The following is a 26,222-nucleotide window of genomic DNA, read 5'->3' as shown; positions in this document are numbered from 1 at the left end:
ACATTCTTTCATTATTTAATTCAAATTCTCAGAACCTAAACTTGTCAAGGCCAACCCCGCTAAATATATTAATCAAATTGGTTTATTAAATTACTGCAAAACAATGCACTTTGACCCTGGCTAGCCTCCTTGCCTGCAAAAAGGAGGGTGGACTTTTGCAATGAAACAATTGCAGAAAAAAAATGTCAAATTATTTGAACACTGTGTAGACTTAGGTGATATGTTATTCAATAGCTATGTCCTGTAATTACTAAAGTGTGCGGAGTCATGTTATACCTCTGTACTAAAGCTTATTCCAGTCTACTGCACTCTCTGCATTTACATAACATCAGTGCTTTTTTCTGCGAGGAACTCGTTTTTTCAGCTTGTTTTTATTTATTTACTTGTTTGTTTTATATTTAGCAGACCAATCACTTTTAGAAAATAAACTTTAATTTGCAGAAATAAAAGTATATAAAAAAAAGAAAAAAAAAAAAAAAAAAAAAAGGAAAAAACAATTTATGCTTACCTGATAAATTTATTTCTCTTGTGGTGTATCCAGTCCACGGATCATCCATTACTTATGGGATATTCTCCTTCCCAACAGGAAGTTGCAAGAGGATCACCCACAGCAGAGCTGCTATATAGCTCCTCCCCTAACTGCCATATCCAGTCATTCGACCGAAACAAACAGAGAAAGGAGAAACCATAGGGTGCAGTGGTGACTGTAGTTTAATTAAATTTTAGACCTGCCTTAAAATGACAGGACGGGCCGTGGACTGGATACACTACAAGAGAAATAAATTTATCAGGTAAGCATAAATTATGTTTTCTCTTGTTAAGTGTATCCAGTCCACGGATAATCCATTACTTGTGGGATACCAATACCAAAGCTAAAGTACACGGATGATGGGAGGGACAAGGCAGGGATTAAGCGGAAGGAACCACTGCCTGAAGAACCTTTCTCCCAAAAACAGCCTCCGAAGAAGCAAAAGTATTAAATTTGTAAAATTTTGAAAAAGTGTGAAGCGAAGACCAAGTCGTGGCCTTGCAAATCTGTTCAACACAGGCCTCATTTTTAAAGGCCCAGGTGGAAGCCACAGCTCTAGTAGAATGAGCTGTAATCCTTTCAGGGGGCTGCTGTCCAGCAGTCTCATAGGCTAGGCGTATAATACTCCGAAGCCAAAAGGAAAAAGAGGTTGCCGAAGCTTTTTGACCTCTCCTCTGTCCAGAATAAACGACAAACAGGGAAGATGTTTGACGAAAATCTTTAGTAGCTTGTAAGTAAAACTTCAAGGCATGGATTACGTCCAGATTAGGACACAATGATGGAACAACAATCTCTTGATTGATATTCTTGTTAGAAACCACCTTAGGTAAAAACCCAGGTTTGCTACGCAGAACTACCTTATCTGCATGAAAAATCAGATAAGGAGAATCACATTGTAAGGCAGATAGCTCAGAGACTCTCCGAGCCGAGGAAATAGCCATCAAAAACAGAACTTTCCAAGATAAAAACTTAATATCAATGGAATGAAGGGGTTCAAACGGAACTCCTTGAAGAACTTTAAGAACCAAGTTTAAGCTCCATGGGGGAGCAACAGGTTTAAACACAGGCTTAATTCTAACAAAAGCCTGACAAAATGCCTGGACGTCTGGAACTTCTGCCAGACGCTTGTGCAAAAGAATAGACAGAGCAGAAATCTGTCCCTTTAAGGAACTAGCTGATAATCCTTTGTCCAAACCCTCTTGCAGAAAGGATAATATCCTAGGAATCCTAACCTTACTCCATGAGTAATTCTTGGATTCACACCAGTAAAGATATGTACGCCATATCTTGTGATAGATTTTCCTGGTAACAGGCTTTTGTGCCTGTATTAAGGTATCAATGACTGACTCGGAGAAGCCAAGCTTTGATAGAATCAAGCGTTCAATCTCCATGCAGTCAGTCTCAGAGAAATTAGATTTGGATGATTGAAAGGACCTTGTATTAGAAGGTCCTGTCTTAGAGGCAGAGTCCATGGTGGAAAGGATGACATGTCCACTAGGTCTGCATACCAGGTCCTGCGTGGCCACGCAGGCGCTATTAGAATCACTGATGCTCTCTCCTGTTTGATTTTGGCAATCAGTCGAGGGAGCAGAGGAAAAGGTGGAAACACATAAGCCAGGTTGAAGAACCAAAGCGCTGCTAGAGCATCTATCAGCGTCGCTTCTGGGTCCCTGGACCTGGATCCGTAACAAGGAAGCTTGGCGTTCTGGCGAGACGCCATGAGATCCAACTCTGGTTTGCCCCAACGATGAATCAACTCCCCCGGATGGAAAGTCTGACGACTTAGAAAATCCGCCTCCCAGTTCTCCACGCCTGGGATATGGATTGCTGACAGGTGGCAAGAGTGAGTCTCTGCCCAGCAAATTATTTTTGAGACTTCTAACATCGCTAGGGAACTCCTGGTTCCCCCTTGATGGTTGATGTAAGCCACAGTCGTGATATTGTCCGACTGAAATCTGATGAACCTCAGTGTTGCTAACGGAGGCCAAGCCAGAAGAGCATTGAATATTGCTCTTAACTCCAGAATATTTATCGGAAGGAGTTTCTCCTCCTGAGTCCACGATCCCTGTGCCTTCAGGGAGTTCCAGACTGTACCCCAACCTAGAAGGCTGGCATCTGTTGTTACAATTGTCCAATCTGGCCTGCGAAAGGTCATACCCTCGGACAGGTGGACCCGAGACAACCACCAGAGAAGAGAATCTCTGGTCTCTTGATCCAGATTTAGCAGAGGGGACAAATCTGTGTAATCCCCATTCCACTGACTTAGCATGCATAATTGCAGCGGTCTGAGATGTAGGCGCGCAAATGGCACTATGTCCATTGCCGCTACCATTAAGCCGATCACCTCCATACACTGAGCCACCGAAGGGCGCGGAATGGAATGAAGAATACGGCAAGCATTTAGAAGCTTTGATAACCTGGACTCCGTCAGGTAAATTTTCATCTCTACCGAATCTATAAGAGTCCCTAAGAAGGAGACTCTTGTGAGTGGGGATAGAGAACTCTTTTCCTCATTCACTTTCAACCCGTGCGATCCCAGAAATGCCAGAACTATCTCTGTATGAGACTTGGCAATTTGAAAGCTTGACGCCTGTATCAGGATGTCGTCTAGATACGGAGCCACCGCTATGCCTCGCGGTCTTAGAACCGCCAGAAGTGAGCCCAGAACCTTCGTAAAGATTCTCGGGGCTGTAGCCAACCCGAAGGGAAGAGCTAAAAATTGGTAATGCCTGTCTAGAAAGGCAAACCTTAGGAACCGATGATCTTTGTGAATCGGTATGTGAAGGTAGGCATCCTTTAAGTCCACTGTGGTCATGTACTGACCCTCTTGGATCATGGGTAGGATGGTCCGAATAGTTTCCATTTTGAAAGATGGAACTCTGAGGAATTTGATTAAGATCTTTAGATCCAAAATTGGTCTGAAGGTTCCCTCTTTTTTGGGAACCACAAACAGATTTGAATAAAAACCCTGTCCTTGTTCCGTCCGCGGAACTGGATGGATCACTCCCATTACTAGGAGGTCTTGCACACAGCGTAGGAATGCCTCTTTCTTTATCTGATTTGCAGATAACCTTGAAAGATGAAATCTCCCTTGTGGAGGGGAAGCTTTGAAGTCCAGAAGATATCCCTGAGATATGATCTCCAACGCCCAGGGATCCTGAACATCTCTTGCCCACGCCTAAGAGAAGAGAAAAAGTCTGCCCCCTACTAGATCCGTCGCCGGATAGGGGGCCGCTCCTTCATGCGTCTTAGAGGCAGCAGCAGGCTTTCTGGAGTGCTTGCCATTGTTCCAGGACTGGTTAGGTTTCCAGGCCTGCTTAGATTGAGCAAAAGTTCCCTCTTGTCTTGAAGCGGAGGAAGATGATGCTGCACCTGCCTTGGAATTTCGAAAGGCACGAAAATTAGACTGTTTGGCCTTTGATTTGGCCCTGTCCTGAGGAAGGGTATGACCCTTACCTCCAGTAATGTCAGCAATAATTTCTTTCAAACCAGGCCCGAATAAGGTCTGCCCCTTGAAAGGAATGTTGAGTAATTTAGACTTTGAAGTCACATCAGCTGACCAGGATTTGAGCCATAGCGCCCTACGCGCCTGGATGGCGAATCCAGAATTCTTAGCCGTTAGTTTAGTCAAATGAACAATGGCATCAGAAACAAATGAGTTAGCTAGCTTAAGAGTTCTAAGCTTGTCAACAATTTCAGTCAATGGAGCTGTATGGATGGCCTCTTCCAGGGCCTCAAACCAGAATGCCGCCGCAGCAGTGACAGGCGCAATGCATGCAAGGGGCTGTGAAATAAAACCTTGTTGAATAAACATTTTCTTAAGGTAACCCTCTAATTTTTTATCCATTGGATCTGAAAAAGCACAACTGTCCTCCACCAGGATAGTGGTACGCTTTGCTAAAGTAGAAACTGCTCCCTCCACCTTAGGGACAGTCTGCCATAAGTCCCGTGTAGTGGTATCTATTGGAAACATTTTTCTAAATATAGGAGGTGGGGAAAAGGGCACACCGGGCCTATCCCACTCCTTACTAATAATTTCTGTAAGCCTTTTAGGTATTGGAAAAACATCAGTACTCACCAGCACTGCATAGTATTTATCCAGCCTACACAATTTCTCTGGCACTGCAATTGTCACACAGTCATTCAGAGCAGCTAATACCTCCCCAAGCAATACACGGAGGTTCTCAAGCTTAAATTTAAAATTAGAAATCTCTGAATCAGGAATCCCCGAATCAGAGACGTCACCCACAGACTGAAGCTCTCTGTCCTCAGGTTCTGCATATTGTGACGCAGTATCAGACATGGCTCTTACAGCATCTACGCGCTCTGTATCTTGTCTAACCCCAGAGCTATCGCGCTTGCCTCTCAATTCAGGCAATCTGGATAATACCTCTGACAGGGTATTATTCATGATTGCAGCCATGTCCTGCAAAGTAATCGCTATGGGCGTCCCTGATGTACTTGGCGCCATATTAGCGTGCGTCCCTTGAGCGGGAGGCGAAGGGTCCGACACGTGGGGAGAGTTAGTCGGCATAACTTCCCCCTCGACAGACCCCTCTGGTGACAATTCTTTTATAGATAAAGACTGATCTTTACTGTTTAAGGTGAAATCAATACATTTAGTACACATTCTCCTATGGGGCTCCACCATGGCTTTTAAACATAATGAACAAGTATCCTCTGTTTCAGACATGTTTGTACAGACTAGCAATGAGACTAGCAAGCTTGGAAAACACTTTAAAGCAAGTTAACAAGCAATATAAAAAACGTTACTGTGCCTTTAAGAGAAACAAATTTTGACAAAATTTGAAATAACAGTGAAAAAAGGCAGTTACACTAACAAAATGTTTACAGTGTATGTAACAAGTCAGCAGAGCATTGCACCCACTTGCAAATGGATGATTAACCCCTTAATAACAAAAACAGAATAATAAATGACAAAAACGTTTTTTAAACACAGTCACAACAACTGCCACAGTCTTCTGTGATTGTTACCCTTCTCAAACACAACTTTGAAGCCTTTTGAGCCCTTCAGAGATGTCCTGTATCATGCAGAGGGAAGCTCATATTGCAAGAGTGGAAAGCTTCAGGAAACTGTCTCTAGGCAGAAATCAAACCAGCCATGTGGAAAAAAACTAGGCCCCAATAAGTTTTGTCACCAAACGTATATAAAAACGATTAACATGCCAGCAAACGTTTTACATTACATTTTTATAAGAGTATGCATCTCTATTAATAAGCCTGATACCAGTAGCTATCACTGCATTTAAGGCTTTACTTACATTAATCCGGTATAAGCAGCATTTTCTAGCAAATTCCATCCCTAGAAAAATATTAACTGCACAAGAGAATGACTGGATATGGCAGTTAGGGGAGGAGCTATATAGCAGCTCTGCTGTGGGTGATCCTCTTGCAACTTCCTGTTGGGAAGGAGAATATCCCATAAGTAATGGATGATCCGTGGACTGGATACACTTAACAAGAGAAAGTAAAAAATGTATGGGGGGGGGGCAGACACTTTGGCTAAATTTATGTTTTGTAAAACTGCTAGGAAAAAACTAAGGTGCTGCAGTGACACCTGCCCCCTTCTAATAACCTCAATATGTTTCTGCTTGACAGTCTGGCTACTCTCTCATCTGGCAGCCAGGCCCAGCCTGCCACCAGTGTAAGGAGTGAAAACTGCATCAGTGCTCTACTGTGCATAATCAAGGGCGTAATTACAGAGGTCTCAGAGGTCTCAACTGAGACTGGGCCCAGCTGGTTCTATAATAATAATAAAAAAATTAAAAAAAGGTCTAACAGCTTAAAGAATTTATATGGAATTCAGTGTTCTATACAGAAAATGTTGTCAGCCAGGAGGTATTAAGAACTAGCCTTGTGGCAGCAGTGTAACTGCTTTGCAATTATATAACACTAGTCCTAAAGCCCGTTTACACGGGCCATTATTGCAGTGCAGCGGCCCCACCCCTTGCTTCCTCTCTTTTGCTCTCTCTCTCCCCCCCCTCTCTTTTGTGCTCTCTCGCTCCAACTCTCTTTTGCTCTCTCTTCCTTTTCTTTTGATATTTCCCCTCTCTTTTTCTCCCTCTCCCCCCCTCTCTTTTGCGCTCTCTCCCCCCCACCTTTTGCGCTCTCTCTCTCCCCCCCCTCTCTTTTGCGCTCTCTCTCTCCTCCCCCTCTCTTTTGCGCTCTCTCTCTCTCCCCCCCCCCTCTCTTTTGCGCTCCCTCTCTCTCTCTCCCCCCCTCTCTTTTGCGCTCTCTCTCTCCCCCCCTGTTCTGTTATTTAAAGTGAAGGTAAACTTTGATAAATGAAAGCCCGTTTTTTAAAAATACTATTAAAAACAGGGGCACTTTCATTCATCAAAGTTTACAAAGCAGCCGTTTTGATTAAAAACTTACCTTTCTTCTTTGCACAGCCAGAGCAGCTTCCCCCACCCGGAGATCATCTCTTCACACGTCATCAATGACTAATCCGGCTTCCTCCAATCAAGGCTTTCCCCCCAGGGTAGTCATTGCCTGAGGCCATGCCGTGATTGGAGGAAGCTGGATTAGTCATTGATGACGTGTGAAGAGAGGATCTCCGTGTGGGGGGAAGCTGCTCTGGCTGTGAAAAAAACAAAGGTAAGTTTTTATTTAAAACGGCTGCCTTCTAAACTTTGATGAATGAAAGTGCCCCTGTTTTTAATAATATTTAAAAAAAAAACGGGCTTTCATTCATCAAAGTTTACCTTCACTTTAAAGCTATGCAAACCACAAATGAATTGCATTTGACAGATTGATTCAATAAAATGTGGAAAAAACATTACAAACGTTTAATAACAGCTAATTTTAGCTTAATACTGGCTTAAATTTTAGCTGGGTGGTGTTACCACTAAATAGGTCCTGGGGAGAGCACTGGAAATGCTTTTCTAATTTGAGGGCAGGGTTTCCAAAATAATTAGTGTTTTGAATATTTTGGTATAAAGACTTGACGCTTTTTAACTGGCGAGAAAAAAACAGTGAGAACTGTAGTGCGAAAAAGTTTCTAGATTACGCTGGGATTTGAGAGAAAACTTCATATGTCCATGGAAAGCCCATTTAGGGAAAACAATTACTCTTTGCACATCCAGTGTACTTAAATTTTATTATGCACTTTATTAATGTATGCTTCTCCTTCCCATCCGAAAATGCAGTATACGTCCCTTAGCGAGACACCCGTTTTTCAGGGTAAAAAGTGTCTCTATATAACTCCACCAGGGAAATAGAAGGAATGACGCGCATTCTTACAGAATATTACCAGCCCAGAGAACTTTTTAGAATTGGGGGCTTAGTACCTCTCTGTCCCTTCCCCTCACTTGAAGCATTATTTTATCTAACTTTCTTGTTTACATTTTTTATTATTTTTGTAACCTGTACAAAAATATTCACTATATGTGGGGATGCAATGGGCAAATCATCTATTTTAAATGAGAAAATAAAAGGTAAGGGAGCTATTTTTAAACAATTTAATACACTCCAGTGGGTAAAATAGATAATTGGGAACACATTAAAGGGGAGAACACTGTCCCTTTAACTGTATTAAATCCATGTTTTGCAGCATAAAAACATTCCACAATTATACATTTAAAGGGACATGAAACACATTTTTTTCCTTTCACGATTTAGAAAGAACATGCAATTTTAAACAACTTTCCAATTAACTTCTATTATCTAATTTGCTTAATTCTCTTGATAACCTTTGTTGAAAAGCTTATCTAAATAGGCTCAGTAGCTGCTGATTGGTGGCTGCACATAGATGCCTCATGTGATAGGCTCACCAATGTGAATTGCTGTTTCTTCAACAAAGGATATCAGAAGAATGTTTAATGTCCCTTTAAATTACATGTAAGTCATTTTTTCTATAAAGTTGCATATTTTGTTTTGTTAATCTATAATATGTGTGAGTCCTTTTCTTCCTTTAACAGTCTTTATCATTATTTAACTTTTATTTTCAGTTGTTTCTTTATTTTCTGTATTTATATACTATGAAGTATTGAAGTTATCTTTAATAGTAAATCTGTTTCAGATTATGTTACATATTGTGTGTTTATTTAGAGTAATTGCTTATGTTATTAAATTCAGTAGGGATATTTTGATCAGCTTCCCTGTGGGGAATTTGGTGACAGAATAATCACTGCCTGCTGTTGATCATTGTGCTGAAATGTATGCATCTTCTTGCTCCTAGAGATGCAAAACCATTTAAAAGGACATGAACAATTTTATTTTTTTTAAAACAACTTTCTAATTTACTTCTATTATCTAATTTGTTTCATTCTCTCTGTATCATTTGTTGAAGGAGCAGCAATGCAGTAATGGTTTCTAACTAAACACATGGGTGAGCCAATCACAATTTAATATATATGCAGCCACCAATCAACTGCTAGAACCTAGGTTCTCTGCTGCCCCTGAGCTTACCTAAACCTTTCAGCAAAGGATAACAAGAGAAGGAAGCAAATTAAATAATAGAAGTAAATTGGAAAGTTGTTTAAAATTGTATTCTCTATATGAATCATGAAATAAATATTTTGGGTTTCATGTCCCTTTAATTGCTTTGAGTGGATATGCAGGCACTTAATAATATTTGTATATGGCTCTCACTTCAGTGAATGTAAAAGTTTGTGCAGAGGATACTCACAGAAGTTCCTGCGAGGCTGTGCAGGAAGTGCCGCGAGGCTGTGCAGGAAGTGCATACTATGCAAAATAATGGTGAGGCTGACAATTCTGCATCTGTTTGCATCCAAGAAACAGGGAAAGTGCACTTTTCTAGGCACATCATGAAGGCACAACTTGCACCCTAGTTTGTCTAGTCCTGTCCTAGGGGGACAACTGCCCCGCCATTTTGAAAGAAAGGCTTTTACCATTTCATATTAGAGATAACTGGTCCCCCCTTCAGTCAAAATTTCAGTTTGTCTCCTGATGTTGGTGATCCCCATTTATACTAAAATCTTTATTATATTTTCTGATCTGGCCACAACATAGGCACGGTGTCCTGAACATCATATTCTAGAACTACACCCTGCAAAATCCTATGTACCTTTGTTCTCTAGGCTGTCTGTTGCTGAAAAACTCATTCCAGAAAGCTCCACCACCCACCAGGGCTTGTATTTCAACAAATGTCGAATGGTGTCATCTTCAAAGAAATCAGCACTAGAAAAGAAAATAAGTCCACTCAATTAGATATTGCTTCTGCCAACCACACAAATAATAATAATAATAAAAGACAATGCAAAAGCAACACATTTTTTCTTTGATGATTAAGGTAGAACAAACAACTTTCCAGTTTACTTCTATTCAAATTTGTTTCATTCTCTTGGTATCATTTGTTGAAGGAGCAGCAATGCAGTACTGGTTGCTAACTAAACACATGGCTGAGCCAATAACAATCGATATATATATGCAGCCACCAATCAGCAGCTAGAACCTAGATAAATTGTTAGTTAGTTAACTAGGTTAAAGTAAATAGATTTTTCTTTTTTAAATTGTATGTTCTGTATTATTCATGAATGTCAAATTAGGAATTTACTGTCCCTTTAACATTCATCCCTAACTGACAACACTGAAAAGGTAGCAAAATAAATAATTAAAGTATACTGCAGTGCAAAGTTGTTGTACTATGCAGAAAAAAACGCAATGTTTTTACTGTCCCTTTAAGTTGAATTACATGTACACTGCAGCATAGTTACAAGGTCAAAAAAACATATCTCAAACTCTTATTCATATTCTAGCCTCTCATATGTTCACTGGAGTACACATGGCTGAGCGCTGTAACATCACATGACCTAGCACAGTGATTTTCAACCTATTTTTTGCCACGGCATATTTTTTTACATTAAAAAAATCCTGCGGCACACCACCATCCCAACATTTTACAAAATCACACATTGTAGCCTAATACAACATATATATATATATATATATATATATATATATATATATATATATATATATATATATATATATATATATATATATATATATATATATATATATATATATATACATATACATACACACACACAACATTTAGTAAATTCAATTAAATTAAGCTTTATTCGCATGACAGTCACTACAACTTTATTGCTAAAGCTAGAGGCACAATATTAACAATCAAAAGTTCCACGTATTGAGGCTGTTAGAGTGGTACCAGTGATGAAAATAAATTCTTAGGTGATATGCAGTAGTTCGATGCAAGTAAAAGTTCCACTTGTTAGGGCAGTAAGCAGTGCACAAGTATTGAGCCCAAAAGCACTGGGACCCAAGTGATCCTACTGTTAAAGTCCCTAAGCCTTGGGGGCACCAGTAAAAGAGTTTCACAATCAGTGTAGTATAAGCATAAATATGGGGCCCACAAAAGAGCATCAGGGCGTGGCAATCAGGCAATGATGAGAGTAAACTAAAAAATTACAAAAGTTAATGGAATAAAATGCATATGATGGTAAACAGAAAGATCTCACCCAGTTAAAGCAGATGTCTTCTTCTCTATGCTGGAACGATATAATTAATATCCATTGCAATTCTCCCTGAGCTTGAGAATCCAGGAAGGGGAGGTAAGTGGATCTGTAAAACTGCGACTGTCGGAGTGTGTAGGCCCGCAATTGATCAAAAGACCTCCGCAGACACAGAAAGAAAATGGGAGGCGTTCTCGCCACTTCGGCCCATTCTCCTCTACTCTTCAAGACGAATACTATCAATCCGGACTAAGTAACACATACCTCCTGGCCAGTTACCCCATTCAGAAGCTTGGGAACAAGTGAATGTAGGGTCCTAGGCCTCAGAGTAGGCCGCAGTGATATGTGAGCTGTCGACCCCCGGCACTAACAGGCCTCCGCAACGGGGGGGAGAAGAAAAAAGGACTGCAGCTGTTTGCTTGAACTCCAGAGCGGATATATCTTTTTATTAGATCTCTCAGTAGTCCTAGTCGCTATCGTAGCAGATGTCTTCAAATACATGTGCCGCCACCCAAATGGGCACTGGCTTGACGGGTCTTGTCTTGCTCAGATCTCCTTGATAGGGACTTTGTAATGAAGCTGAGAGCGAAATCTCTGGAGTGGAGCTCCGACCCTCCGGAGAACTGTGTGGGAGTTGAGGGAGTCCCTGCGTGTCGGGATGAGTGCTTAGGGTAGCAGCAGCTACCAGCTTATTTTTTCCGCTTCAGGAGTGCAAGAAGGGGCCAATTCACAGCGGCACACCTGACAATCTCTCACGGCACACTAGTTGAAAATCACTGACCTAGCATACATCAGACTCCCTCCAAACAAAATACAACTTAGTGATCATGCAGAGTATCCTGTACTGCTTCAATACTGGCTACACTAAAACTCTAAATAACATTCGGCTAGATTGCGAGTTTTGCGGTATGAGTAAAAAAGCAGCGTTAAGGCTCATAACCCTGCTTTTTCACTACCGCTGGTATTACGAGTCTTTCAGGTTTAGGGGCAGTGCAAATTAACTTACGCAATTTGCGTAAAGTCTTTTTTTAATGGGACTTCCATAGCGCCGATATTACAAGCTTTTTCTGGGAGGCCAAAAAGTGAGCAGTACAGCCTATACCGCAAGAGTCGTAACGCATTCTAAAGTCTTCTTCCCAAATGAATGTTTCTTTAAGTGAAGTCATCCAAGATGGTGTCCCTTGAATTCTGATTGGCTGATGAATTCTATCAGCCAATCGGAATTCAAGGGACGTCATCTTGGATGACGTCACTTAAAGAAACATTCATTCGGGAAGAAGACTTCGTTTGAAGAGGATGCTCCACGCCGGATGTCTTGAAGATGGACCCGCTCCGCGCCGGATGGATGAAGATAGAAGATGCTGTCTGGATGAAGACTTCTGCCCGTCTGGAGGACCACTTCTGCCGTCTTGGTTGAAGACTTCTCCCGGCTTCGTTGAGGATGGATGTCCGGTCTTCAAAACTATAAGTGGATCTTCGGGGGTTAGAGTTAGGTTTTTTTAAAGATTTATTGGGTGGGTTTCATTGTTAGGTTAGGGTTTGGGCAGCAATAGAGCTAAATGCCCTTTTAAGGGCAATGCCCATTCAAATGCCCTTTTCAGGGCAATGGGGAGCTTAGGTTTTTTTAGTTAAGATTTTATTTGGGGAGTTGGTTGTGTGGGTGGTGGGTTTTACTGTTGGGGGGTTGTTTGTATTTTTTTTTTTACAGGTAAAAGAGATGAATTCTTTGGGGAAATGCCCGGCAAAAGGCCCTTTTAAGGGCTATTGGTTGTTTAGTTTAGGCTAGTGTTTTTTTTTTTATTTTGGGGGGGGGGGGGGGCTTTTTTTATTTTGATAGGGCTATTAGATTAGGTGTAATTAGTTTAAATATCTGATAATTTGTTTTTTATTTTGTGTAATTTAGTGGGGGGGTTTGTTGTAATTTAGGTAATGTGTACTTAATTTATGTAATTTATTTAATTGTTGTGTAATGTTAGGTGTTAGTGTAACTCAGGTTAGGTTTTATTTTACAGGTAAATTTGTATTTATTTTAGCTAGGTAGTTAGTAAATAGTTAATAACTATTTAGTAACTATTCTACCTAGTTAAAATAAATACAAACTTCCCTGTAAAATAAAAATAAACCCTAAGATAGATACAATGTAACTATTAGTTATATTGTAGCTATCTTAGGGTTTATTTTATAGGTAAGTATTTCGTTTTAAATAGTAATTATTTAGGTAATGATAGTAGGTTTTATTTAGATTTATTTGAATTATATTTAAGTTAGGAGGTGTTAGGGTTAGATTTAGGTTTAGGGGTTAATAAATTTAGTATAGTGGCGTCAACGTGTGGGGGGCAGATTAGGGGTTAATAAATGTAGGTAGGTGGTGGCGATTATTAAGGGTTAATAATATTTAACTAGTGTTTGCAATGTGGGAGTGCGGCGGTTTAGGGGTTAATATATTTATAATTTAGGTGTCGGCGATGTTGGGGCCAGCAGATTAGGGGTTCATAAGTATAATGTAGGTGTCGGAGATGTCTGGATCGGCAGATTAGGGGTTAATAAATATCATGTAGGCGTCGGTGATGTCGGGGGCAGCAGATTAGGGGTTAATAAGTGTAAGATTAGGGGTGTTTAGACTCAGGGTTCATGTTAGGGTGTTAGGTGTAAACATAAATTTTGTTTCCCAATAGGAATCAATGGGGCTGCGTTACAGAGCTTTACGCTGCTTTATTGCAGGCGTTAGGCTTTTTTTCAGCTGTCTATGGGGAAATCGTGCACGAGCACGTACAACCAGCTCACCGCTGACTTAAGCAGCGCTGGTATTGGAGTGCGGTATGGAGCTCAATTTTGCTCTACGCTCACTTCTTGCCTGATAACGCCGGGTTTGTAAAAACCTGTAATACCAGCGCTGTAGGCAAGTGAGCGGTGACAATAACGTGCAAGTTAGTACCGCACCCTCATAACGCAAAACTCATAGTCTAGCCGATTGTAATTCATTTACTGATTCAGGCACAGCATACAATTCTAAAAGAAGCAAAAAACAAAACAAAAAAAACTGATCAGTTTTTCAATAAAGGATACCAAGAAAACCAATTAAAGTAGGCGCTAGAGAGAGCACGTCTGAAGCACTATATGGCAGCGGTTTTGCAATAATACTTTTAACAATGTTAAACATTTGCAAGAACATTAGATGGCAGTAGTGTGCGCACGGTACCTAGCACTACTTACCTAGGTATGATCCTTAAAGGGACATTGTACACTAGATTTTTCTTTGAATAAATGTTTTGTAGATGATCCATTTATATAGCCCATCTGGTAGTGTTTTTATAACAATGTATAGTTTTGCTTATTTTTTAAAGGGTATGAAACCAAAATGTTTTCTTTCATGATTCAGATAGAGTATGCCATTTTAAGCAACTTTCTCATTTACTCCTATTATCAATTTTTCTTTGTATCTTTATTTGAAAAGCAGGAATAAAAGCTTAGGAGCCGGATAATTTTTGGTTCAGCATCTGAGTAGCGCTTGCTGATTGGTGGTTAAATGTAGACACCAATCAGCAAACGCTGCCCAGGGTACTAAATCAAAAATGGGTTTCATGTCCCTTTAACTTTATACTCTGACTAGAGGGGGGGGGGGATAGGGAGAGACTTCTGCATAAGATTGAGATATATTGGATTTTCCATTTAGATAACAGATACCCACAGTGTTTAAATTCACTATTTTATTGATCCTGTTAATTTTTATAGCAGTCTCTTACTATCAAGTGACAGCTGTAACGATTTAAAATAGTTTTAAAAAAAATGGAAACAGAAACAATAATATGTTTCATATAACTGAAATTAAAGATGGTGTACCTTTAAATGAATATGAGCAATATTTATTTCAGAAAATGATTCCATTGAGTCTACATAAGAGTTAATATGTTGCAAAGGCAGTGAGCTGGTGATCAAAAGCTTAGATCAGCCCGAAACGCGTATTCATTTTTAGAGGATACTATGTTTTTACTAGATGTACAAATAAGGATTGACTTTTTACGGAAATTGCTCCGGTACTGACTTTCCTTGCCTGTTTGCAGAGGACTTTTTCTATACTCACTGCTAAGCCTACCTTAGTATGCTCTTTTGGTATTGGTGCCCAAGAGGAGAAAATACATTTGATGACAGAAATAAAACTGATGTTTCAATACCGTGTCCTTTCTAAATCATAAAAGTTTAATTTTCATTTCCATGTTTTTTTAATGGTTGTACTTTATAAAGAAATGTATCTCTCCTGTTTTTTTTTTTTTTTTTTGCAGTATCCTATGCTGCTATCTCTGGGTAAGGAATAAAATAGAGATGAATAAACCATCTGTGATCAGGGGCAGTGTATATCTAATAATCTATTAATGATTCCTAGTCATAGGGGGCGGGCGGCACATAGTTTCCCGCTGTAACCTTCTGAGCTGAATGTGCATATTTTACAGGTCCAACTAGATTAATAAAAATATTTTATATGAAGAAAAGATGAAAATCCCAGACAAATATCTAATATGTAGAGAAAAATAATGGTAATTCACAATGTAACCATAGCAACAGACAATGCGAATACAGATTCTATTTTCCACATTTTAAACCAAAATCCTTACATGACCCTTTGCTGGGATAAAGCAGAACACCACGGTGTGACTCTCAATAAAGGGAGATTAATTAAAGGGACAGTCTACTACAGAATTTGTATTGTTTAAAACGATAGAGAATTCCTTTATTAACCATTCCCCAGTTTTGCATAACCAACACTTTTTACCTCTGTGATTACCTTGTATCTAAGCCTCTACAGACTGCCCCCTTATCTCAGTGCTTTTGATAAACTTGCATTTTAGGAAATAAGTGCTGACTCCTAGGTAACTCCACGGGAGTGAACACAGTTATCTATATGGCACACATGAACTAGCACTGTCCAGCTGTGAAAAACTGTCAAAATGCACCAAGATAAGAGGCAGCCTTCAAGGGCTTAGAAATTAGCATATGAGCCTACCTAGGTTTAGCTTGTAACAAAGAATACCAAGAGAACAAGGCAGATTTGATTATAAAAAAATGGAAATTTGTTTAAAATTGCATGCCCAATCTGAATCATATGTTTACATTTTGACTAGACTGTCCTTTTAAAGGGCCGTAATAGTACAACAATGACATGCTCTAATCGTTACAGCTTGTCATTTAAAAGATTATCAACCCTGCACTGCTGTGTGTTTAACTCCGCAAAGGGGTTAGGCAGACTATAGAAGTATCACTTGGGACCCGCAGAGCACTGCTGGTCCCAAGAAGAAACTGCTGCTGATCCAATCAGCAGCGCTAGTACATCTGAGTTTGGCGACTAGTGCTTCTGACTGGATCAGCGGCAGGGTCTGCTCAGGACCAGCAGTGCTCTGCGGGTCCCGATCACCACTACTATTGTGTTTTGAACCCCTTTGTGGGTTTTAAGCACACAGCAGTGCAGGGTCGGTAGCCTTAAAATTACTTGCTGTAACGAATTAGACCACGTCATTTTTCAGCTGTTATGGCCCTTTAAAGTTTAATAAAAACACATACAGCTAACAAATATGCAGCAATGCCTCAGTGCTTCACCCTCATGTCAATAAGCAGGTGGGAGAGATATAAAACCCAAACTTGAAATCACCCATAAATTGTATAAATAAGGAAAATAAAGTTACTTTGTCCAAAGAAAAAGGAGGCTGATAAATAGAATCCCATCAGGCTTTTTAAGGAGTAAATAGCTGAACTGCTCTTTATTTACAAAACATTGTGAATTGTGCTAACACAATTACAGTTACATCTAACATAGAAAAAAATAAATCAAAAGGGTGATAAAGTCCCAAAAATATAACTTATTATTGTGATAAACCCACTTATACTACATTAATAAGTTATGTTTATCTTACTATCCAAAAGTGGGAGGAGCCTGATGCCTTATTATAATTTCTATAAAAATGTATTTATCCAAAAGAAGGTATTTAATACTCACACACACACACGTTACATTACCCATGTATCCATGACTAATATTGTACCAGCCTACTGACCAGGGTCACACAAAAAAATTAAACTTACATTTTTAATAATATAAGACTAAAAACGTAATATGTTTTAAAAAATAATATTATACATTTAAAAACTTCAAGTTTTAAAAACTGATTAAAATTAACCTTCAAATGAGTAAAAACAAACAAACAACTGCATACTGAGAGGGAGATGTGATTGGATAACACCAGTTGTATTGGCTCTCACAGGCTATCTAAAAGGGACTATTTACCAGGCAAGGTCTTGCTTTTGAGAAAGCTCTTGTTGGCGAAACGCGCTTCAGCCATGTCTTACACATCTCTTTACATTTTAATGTGTCTATTAGATACAGTGAAAATCTCACCAGGCTGTCCTGGGTTATTGGTTGAAATAAATATGATAAGTTGAATTAAAAAAATTTTTTTTTAAAAATCTCTTTTTTAAATTTTGACTTTTGATCATCTTCTAACAATACAGCAGTACAGCAAGTATGATCGCCTGAAAAAGTGAGCGTTAGACCCTCTCCTGGCAAGACTCCTACAGCATATAAAAGTCAGTAGTTAAGAGTTTTATGGGCTAACACCGTAATATAAACTCTTAACTAAAGTGCTAAAAAGTACACTAACACCCATAAACTACCTATTAACCCCTAAACCGAGCCCCTCCCCCCACATCGCAAACACTTAACTAAAATGTTTAATCCCTAATCTGCCGACAGGACATCGCTGCCACTATAATAAATGTATTAATCCCTAAACCGCCACACTCCCACCTCGCAAACACTAGTTAAATCTGACGTCCCTAACATCGCCGATACCTACCTACATTTATTAACCCCTAATCTGCCGACCCCAACATCGCCGCTACTATATTAAATTTATTAACCCCTAAATCTAACCCTAACCCCCTTAACTTAAATATAATTTAAATGAAACAAAATTAAATTACTACTATTAAATAAATTAATCCAATTTAAAACTAATTACTTACCTATAAAATAAACCCTAAGATAGCTACAATATAATTAATAATTACATTGTAGCCATCTTAGGGTTTATTTTATTTTACAGGCAACTTTGTATTTATTTTAACTAGGTACAATAGTTATTAAATAGTTATTAACTATTTAAATAACTACCTAGCTAAAATAAGTACAAAAGTACCTGTAAAATAAACCCTAAACTAAGTTACAATTACACCTAACACTACACTATAATTAAACTAATTACCTAAACTACCTACAATTAATTACTGGGGAAAAAAACACTAAATTACAGAAAATAAAAAAAGAATTACAAGAATTTTAAACCAATTACACCTAATCTAATCCCCCTAATAAAATAATAAAAGTCCCCCAAAATAATAAAATTCCCTACCCTATACTAAATTACAAATAGCCCTTAAAAGGGCCTTTTGCGGGGCATTGCCCCAAAGTAATCAGCTCTTTCAACTGTAAAAAAAAAATACAATACCCCCAATATTAAAACCCACCACCCACACACCCAACCCTAATCAAAAACCCACCCAATCCCCCCTTAAAAAAACCTAACACTAACCCCTTGAAGATCACCTTACCTTGAGACGTCTTCACCCAGCCGGGCACAAGTGGTCCTTCAGAGGGTCCGAAGTCTTCATCCTATCCGGCCAGAAGAGGACCTCCAGAAGTCTTCATCCAGGCAGCATCTTCTATCTTCATCCTTCCGGAGCGGAGCGGGTCCATCTTCAAGACATCCGACGCGGAGCATCCTCTTCATCCGACGGCCGACGACTGGTCCTTTAAGTGACGTCATCCAAGATGGCATCCCTTGAATTCCAATTGGCTGATAGGACTCTATCAGCCAATCGGAATTAAAGTGTCAGTAAACCTAAAAAATAATGTTATATAATTCTGCACATAGTGCAGAATTATATAACATTATTTTAGTGCTATCGTTATAAAACCTGGTCTCTGCTGAGCTGGTCTGTTTTTTCTTTACACAGCGCATCGGGCCAGCTGTATAGTCACAGCCCGGCCCGACCACGCCATAACTTTAAGTGCAGCTCGCTCCTGCTCTGACAGCAGGAGTGAGCTGCACTTAATGTTATGGCGCGGTCAGGCCGGGCTGTGACTATACAGCTGGCCCGATGCGCTGTGTAAAAAAAACAGACCCGCTCAGCAGAGAGCGGGTCTGTAAAAACGGGCATATTTTTAAAATAATTAAAATGGAAAAAAAGGTTTTATAACGATAGCACTAAAATAATGTTATATAATTCTGCACTAGGTGCAGAATTATATAACATTATTTTTTAGGTTTACTGTCCCTTTAAGGTAGGAAAACTCCTATTGGCTGATGCAATCAGCCAATAGGATTGAAGTTCAATCCGATTGGCTGATCCAATCAGCCAATAGGATTGAGCTCGCATTCTATTGGCTGTTCCAATCAGCCAATAGAATGCAAGGTCAATCCTATTGGCTGATTGCATCAGCCAATAGGATTTTTCCTACCTTAATTCCGATTGGCTGATAGGATTCTATCAGCCAATCGGAATTCAAGGGACGCCATCTTGGATGACGTCACTTAAAGGACCAGTCATTCAGTCGTCGGCCGTCAGATGAAGAGGATGCTCTGCGTCGGATGTCTTGAAGATAGACCCGCGTGAAGACGTCTCAAGGTAGGGTGATCTTCAAGGGGGTAGTGTTAGGTTTTTTTAAGGGGGGGATTGGGTGGGTTTTAGAGTAGGGTTGGGTGTGTGGGTGGTGGGTTGTAATGTTGGGGGGGGTATTGTATTTTTATTTACAGGTGAAAGAGCTGATTACTTTGGGGCAATGCCCCGCAAAAGGCCCTTTTAAGGGCTATTTGTAATTTAGTATAGGGTAGGGAATTTTATTATTTTGGGGGGCTTTATTTTATTAGGGGGATTAGATTAGGTGTAATTAGTTTAAAATTCTTGTAATTTTTTTTTTTTCCCTGTAATTTAGTGTTTGTTTTTTTCGTAATTTAGTTTATTTATTTTAATTGTTATGAATTGTAGGTAGTTTAGGTAATTAGTTTAATTATAGTGTAGTGTTAGGTGTAATTGTAACTTAGGTTAGGGTTTATTTTACAGGTAAATTTGTATTTATTTTAACTAGGAAGTTATTAAATAGTTAATAACTATTTAATAACTATTGTACCTAGTTAAAATAAATACAAAGTTGCCTGTAAAATAAAAATAAATCCTAAGCTAGCTACAATGTAACTATTAGTTATATTGTAGCTATCTTAGGGTTTATTTTATCGGTAAGTATTTCGTTTTAAATAGGAATAATTTATTTAATTGTAGTAAATTTATTTAGATGTATTTAAATTATATTTAAGTTAGGGGGGTATTAGGGTTAGATTTAGGTTTAGGGGTTAATAAATGTATTATAGTGGCGGCGGCAGATTAGGGGTTAATAAATGTAATATAGTTGCGGCGACGTTGGGGGGGCAGATTAGGGGTTAATAACTAATATAGGTGTCAGCGATGTTGGGGGCAGTAGATTAGGGGTTCATAAGTATAATGTAGGTGGCGGCGGTGTCCGGAGCAGCAGATAATAATTATAATAATATAATGTAGGTGTCAGCGATAGCGGGGGCGGCAGATTAGGGTGTTAGATTAGGGGTGTTTAGACTCGGGGTTCATGTTAGGGTGTTAGGTGCAGACATAAAATTCATTTCCCCATAGGAAACAATGGGGCTGCGTTAGGAGCTGAACGCTGCTTTTTTGCAGGTGTTAGGTTTTTTTCAGCCAGCTCTGCCCCATTGTTTCCTATGGGGAAATCGTGCACAAGCACGTTTTGCCAGCTAACCGCTACCGTAAGCAACGCTGGTATTACAGTGAGATGTGGAGCTAAATATTGCTCAACGCTCACTTTTCTGAGGCTAACGCCGGCTTGAAGAAAACTCGTAATACCAGCGTTGGCTTAAGTGAGCAATAAGAAAAAAAAGCTCGTTAGCCCCGCACAGCCTTACCGACAAAAACTTGTAATCTAGGCGTATGGGTTTAACACCTGCAAAGGTATTAAAACACAAAGTAGGACCCAAAGCAGCAATTTATCACTGGAAGCTCGCAGAGCATATCAGAGTAGCCAATGACAAGAGACATGTGTGTAGCCATCAATCATCTGCTAGCTCCTAATAAAAAATTGCTGCTCCTGATCCTACCTAGGTATGCTTTTCAAGAAAGGATACAAAAAGAACAAAGACAATTTGTAAATAGATGTACATTGAAAAGTCTCTGAAAACTGACTAAAAATGGTCCTACTGGTTCTACTCATAAACAGAGCACTTTACACAGAGAAAAATACTTGCTGCATGATTGGTAACGTTTCAGCCTTCCTCTATGTAAATGAGATGACACCGAAGCATGCTGGGAAAGAGCGGAACCACTCAGCCAATGGCTGTATTAGTCTTACTTGTAGTAATATTTAAAATGAGAAAAAGGTGCAGACACATTCTTATTGCATTTGAAAGTCTAATATTTATTGTATACAGAGTATAGTGATATCATCCAATTGTTTGTTACACCCGCAGATAAGATCTACTTTAATGTAATGCTGGTCTTCATAGGGAAATCACAGTTTGTGTGTTATTACTTTAAATGTATATAGTTTGTAGTAAAAGGAAAATTAAGTAATGTATTAAAGGGACAATAACGTTAAAACTAAACTTTCACAATTCACTTAATCAAAATGTGCACAGACTTTTTATATACACACTTTCTGAGGCAGCAGTTCCTACTGAGCATGTGCAAGAGTTCATGATATATAAGTTTATGCATTTTGTAATTGGCTGATGCCTGTCACATGATACAGGGGGCAAGAAAAATAGAAGTAAATTTGTCAGAAAAATAAAAAAAATCTACTACTCAACTTACATTCAGCCAAAATACTATTAAAAATTGTCTTTATATATTATTAATTTGTTGATTATGCAATTCTACTGTATCCTTTTCATTTATCCTGTTATTTCAGAGCTGTTAGGACACAGCAAACAATTCAACTGGGAAACATTTCAGCATGTGCTTTGTTAATCCTTTAGAAAGGTTATCTCAAATGCTTAAAATCATCCAGTATGACCTAATAAAACTTTACTCGCATGCCAAAAACAAAATGTATGCTTAACTGATAAATTGTTTTCTTTCCTGGCATGGAGAGTCCACAAATCCATTCTAATTACTAGTGGGAATCCAACTCCACCAGGAGAAGGCAAAGAACACCCCAGCAAAGCTTTAAGCATTCTCCCACTTCCCACAATCCCCCAGTCATTCAGCTGAAGGAAAGAGAAGAGGACACAAAGGGTATAGAGGTGCCTGAAGTTTAGAAAATGACAAAAAAATAAAAAAGCTGTGTCAAAATTTAGATAAGGGCGAGTCGTGGACTTTCCATGCCAGGAAAGAAAATAAATTTATCAGGTAAGCATAAATTTTGTTTTCTTTCTAATGGCATGGAGAGTCCACAAATCCATTCTAATTACTAGACATGCGATCTGGAACAGAAAATACTTCCACAGATTTGAGTTTGACATCAAAGACGCTATTGAGTTTATTAGCCTTTTTAGGAGTTTCTGCGACTGTAGTTTCAGAATCCTCCAAAGTAGCTGAAACCTCTCTCAAAAGTAAAGGAGGTGCTCAAGCTTAAATCTAAAATTAACTTCCTCTGAATCCGCTGTACTAACTACAGCAGATTCAGAATCAGAAATCTCGCCCTCAGAAGCTACCGAGGAGTGATCAATCCTATAACTGAGATAAACTGACTAAAGCAGTTTTGTGGGAATCAAAAATACTAAGTAAAAAATAATACTTAGAATGTTCTTAGATTTTCTCTTTCTTTTATATGAAATAGGTAAGGTACTCAGAGATGCAGAAGTCAGTTGGGCAGCAAAATCACCTGGTAAATATACACCCCCAGGAACTGACTGAGAGTCACCTCGGGGCACTGCTTGTGTAACTGCCAAAGATGGGGAAGTCTGAGGAGAAAGTTGAGGCATGTCATGGACAACAATATCCTGAGAGATAGATGGCTCTAAAGGCTATCTTTATTTTTGGAAAGTAACATTTTATTCACACATGTGGAACAAAACTGCACAGGAGGAATAACCTGAGCCTCAAGGCAATATAAACACTTAGCAAAGGACAAAGATATATCAGAATCCATAAGTCCTAAAAAGGCATTGGTTCACAGATAGCAAAAAATCAATAATTCAGGCTCCAAACAAAAAAAAAAGTTTTAAATAGTCCAAACAAATAAAATTTTAAATATATTTTGATAAATTTGTCGGATTAAAGAAACAGGCACTTCTATATCCCCAGCTCTGCTGGGGAAAACTCACCCCTCCGGTGACAAAAGAAGGACAAGAACGCTGTTTTAGAGCCACGTGTATCAACAGCTCAAAAATACAGGCTCATAAATATTGAATAATCATCACAGATCAAAGGTTTGGCTGCTTTCATGCTCTTTACTCCCTCCAGAGTTTGCAGGAGAGAAATACTCCGATGATCTTCCGCTCAGAAAGCCGATAGCGGACTAAAGATCAAAGGGGTCCGCTAAACAGAAGTGAAGCCAGCCGGTCATGTGACCGCAAAGAAAAGAAACTGCAAAACTGAAAGTAAAAGCGCACGCTTATGCAGCGCTGCCATTTCCAAGACGTTACCTAGTCTAACCACCGTAACCCTCCTGACATAATAAAGAGAAATCCTCATGTTTTTATTCAGACCGTGCTCCGTCCATCAGATACTGCCCCTTAAACACAAAGGGGATTACATAGAGCTCCATTAACCCCTCAAGAGGCAGCCTCAAAAAGTAAAGGGAAACGTTATACTCCCTTTATATCTCCCAAGCAGTATAGTGCCCTGGACCTGCTGCCCAATATAATATCCCCGATATCAAGAGATATTGTCCCCATATTTCCACCAAGAGGGATATTAACCTCCAAAAGTGCCATATCCTTCTAACCTAGAAGGTGAAAAGCACTCACCTGTGGAGTACAGCTACAGGGCAGGAACAGCTTCTCACCCCGGTTTTCTTTATAGGGGTAACATACATGTTGGAAGAGAAGCAAGGACGACCCCACCGACTTCCAACTGCTAAAAGCCACCACAACTCTTACTAAAGAGGATTACATGGACACATCATTATCCCAATCCTTGCTTGCAGGGAAACTACCCACTAAAGGATTAAATATCTTCAGACACCATCTTCGCACATCCTCCTGATGTACAAGGCAAAGAATGACTGGGAAATGTGGGAAGTAGGAGGATACTTAAAGCTTTGCTGGGGTGTTCTTTGGCTCCTCCTGGTGGCCAGGAGTTGAATTCCAACTAGCAATTAGAATGGATTTGTGGACTCTCCCTGCCATTGGAAAGAAAAGATGGAGTTTGAAAAAAATCAATTAAAATATTAAAGGGTACCCACATGAAGGGAACCGTTTAATTGCGTAATTAATGAGTAAAATAAAGAAAAGGTTGCATTGGTATTTCAAAAGTTAATAAGCTGCACTCTAGCGTATAGGGTATTTTATTGACTAAGTCTGGCCGCGACCAGATGAAACGCATTGAGGTATTGTGATACCTACAAGCATCTGTACTTGGACTTGTGCTACCACATGGTTATCAGCCTCGCTACTGACACCCTGGGTCAGCTTTCGCTGAGGATGCTAGAGACTCACCTAGGAGCAATTTAACCGGACTAATAAAGCAGCTGACTGGTTTACACCAGGAACTAGTGATGGGACCAACACAGAGGTACTCGGTGGGACAGGTTCTCTTGAACCTTGGATATGTATTTTATTATTTGCACATTGTAAGTATTACTATTGCGCTCTGTTTTTAAACATTAAATCACCACGCTTAGAGTAGCGTGTGCGCTCTGTTTGTTTTTCTCTTACTGAGGTTCTTCACTGCCCCCCTTTAGTCATGGGTGTTGCCATGTTGAAATCTATCATTCCAGTGCTGATGTGTTTCCACATTTACACCAAGTCTCCTTCAGATACTTGCAGTATAACCTAGGTTTCACAATAGAAGCACCCACGATTAGAGGGAAGGGCATGAAATGTATTAGAGTTTAGTGTCCCTTTAAATAATATTAATAAAAAGCACAGCATTTGTGTAATTAAGCTGTTTCAGCTTTGCAGCAGATTTACATTTATTATCAGTTTAAAATACTTCTATTCTTTGTGAACATGCGGAATAAAATAAAACAGACGAAATGGAAAATCCATCTATCTAGAACTTCTGTAAAGACAAAGAAAGAGACTTACAGGTAATGATCAGGGTTAAATTTCTCATTTTCAGCAGCCAGACGTCTCTTGGTGCGTTCTGATGGTGCAGTCGTGTCTGGATCTCGCAGATCAATAATATCATTCAGTTCTTCCTAAACACAAAACAAAGTGTAACATATAATGTTGTCAGTATCAGAGTTTCTACGAAAGGCTGTTGAAATGTGCAGATAAATAACACTAGTTACCCCTAACTGATCATTTAGAAACTTCATCTTGAAAGATAAACTACGCAAACAAGTAAATATTTTACATCTAAAGGGGCATGTGTAGTGGCTACAACTCTAAACTAGTTTATTATACAAGGAAGTAGCCTTGGAATTCTTTTTTCTCTCTCTTAATGGAATGTTCTATCAAAAGTGCATCAGTTTTTTTACCTCTGCCCCTTCACTGCTTTCTGTTGGGCAGTAACAAGGCTCTGTTCTTAGTCCCCTTCTCTTCTAAATCAACACATCCTCCTTGAATTAATTAATAAAGTCCAACTGGTTTCAGCATCTTTTGTATGCGGATGACACCCAACTTTAAATATTTAATCTTGGATGTCCTCTCACTACCTTAAAAGGGACATTGCACACTAGATTTTTCTTTGCATAAATGTTTTGTAGATGATCAATTTATATAGCCCATCTTGGAGTGTTTCTGTAAAAATGTATAGTTTTGCTTATTGTTAAAAAGCATTGTGCTGATTTGGATTGACCAAATGTTTAGATGTATACTGATGCCTACAGACTCCTGCTTTCTCTTGTGTAATGGGTCTTTTCATATGAAGTGGAAAGGGTATCAGTTTCTCAGCCCCTTTCAGTGGGTGCCCCAGCCTAACCTCATCAATAGTGCTAAATTGGGAGCTTCTAAGTAAGTTTTTAAAAGGTTTTATACTGGATTTTTATATCAGTCTCTGTGCATATTCTGCTTTATAGTAGTGTCTATTACATG

The 26,222-nt window shown here is 39.2% G+C and overlaps 1 protein-coding gene across 2 annotated transcripts in view; it reads right to left on the bottom strand.

The window, feature by feature from the left end:
- SHQ1 (SHQ1, H/ACA ribonucleoprotein assembly factor) overlaps nucleotides 1-26,222 on the bottom strand; it is a 296,452-nt gene that overhangs the window by 188,740 nt on the left and 81,490 nt on the right. For both annotated transcript variants that reach the window (XM_053720888.1, XM_053720887.1), the window contains exons 6-7: nucleotides 25,272-25,384; nucleotides 9,579-9,691 (exon numbers count right to left, since the gene is read on the bottom strand). In XM_053720888.1, the coding sequence (XP_053576863.1) occupies nucleotides 9,579-9,691; nucleotides 25,272-25,384 (226 nt within the window). The remainder of the gene's footprint in view (nucleotides 1-9,578; nucleotides 9,692-25,271; nucleotides 25,385-26,222) is intronic.

This window comes from Bombina bombina, chromosome 7, assembly GCF_027579735.1.
Source record: "Bombina bombina isolate aBomBom1 chromosome 7, aBomBom1.pri, whole genome shotgun sequence".
Taxonomy (NCBI): domain Eukaryota; kingdom Metazoa; phylum Chordata; class Amphibia; order Anura; family Bombinatoridae; genus Bombina; species Bombina bombina.
This window is presented reverse-complemented; position numbering and strand designations above follow the sequence as displayed.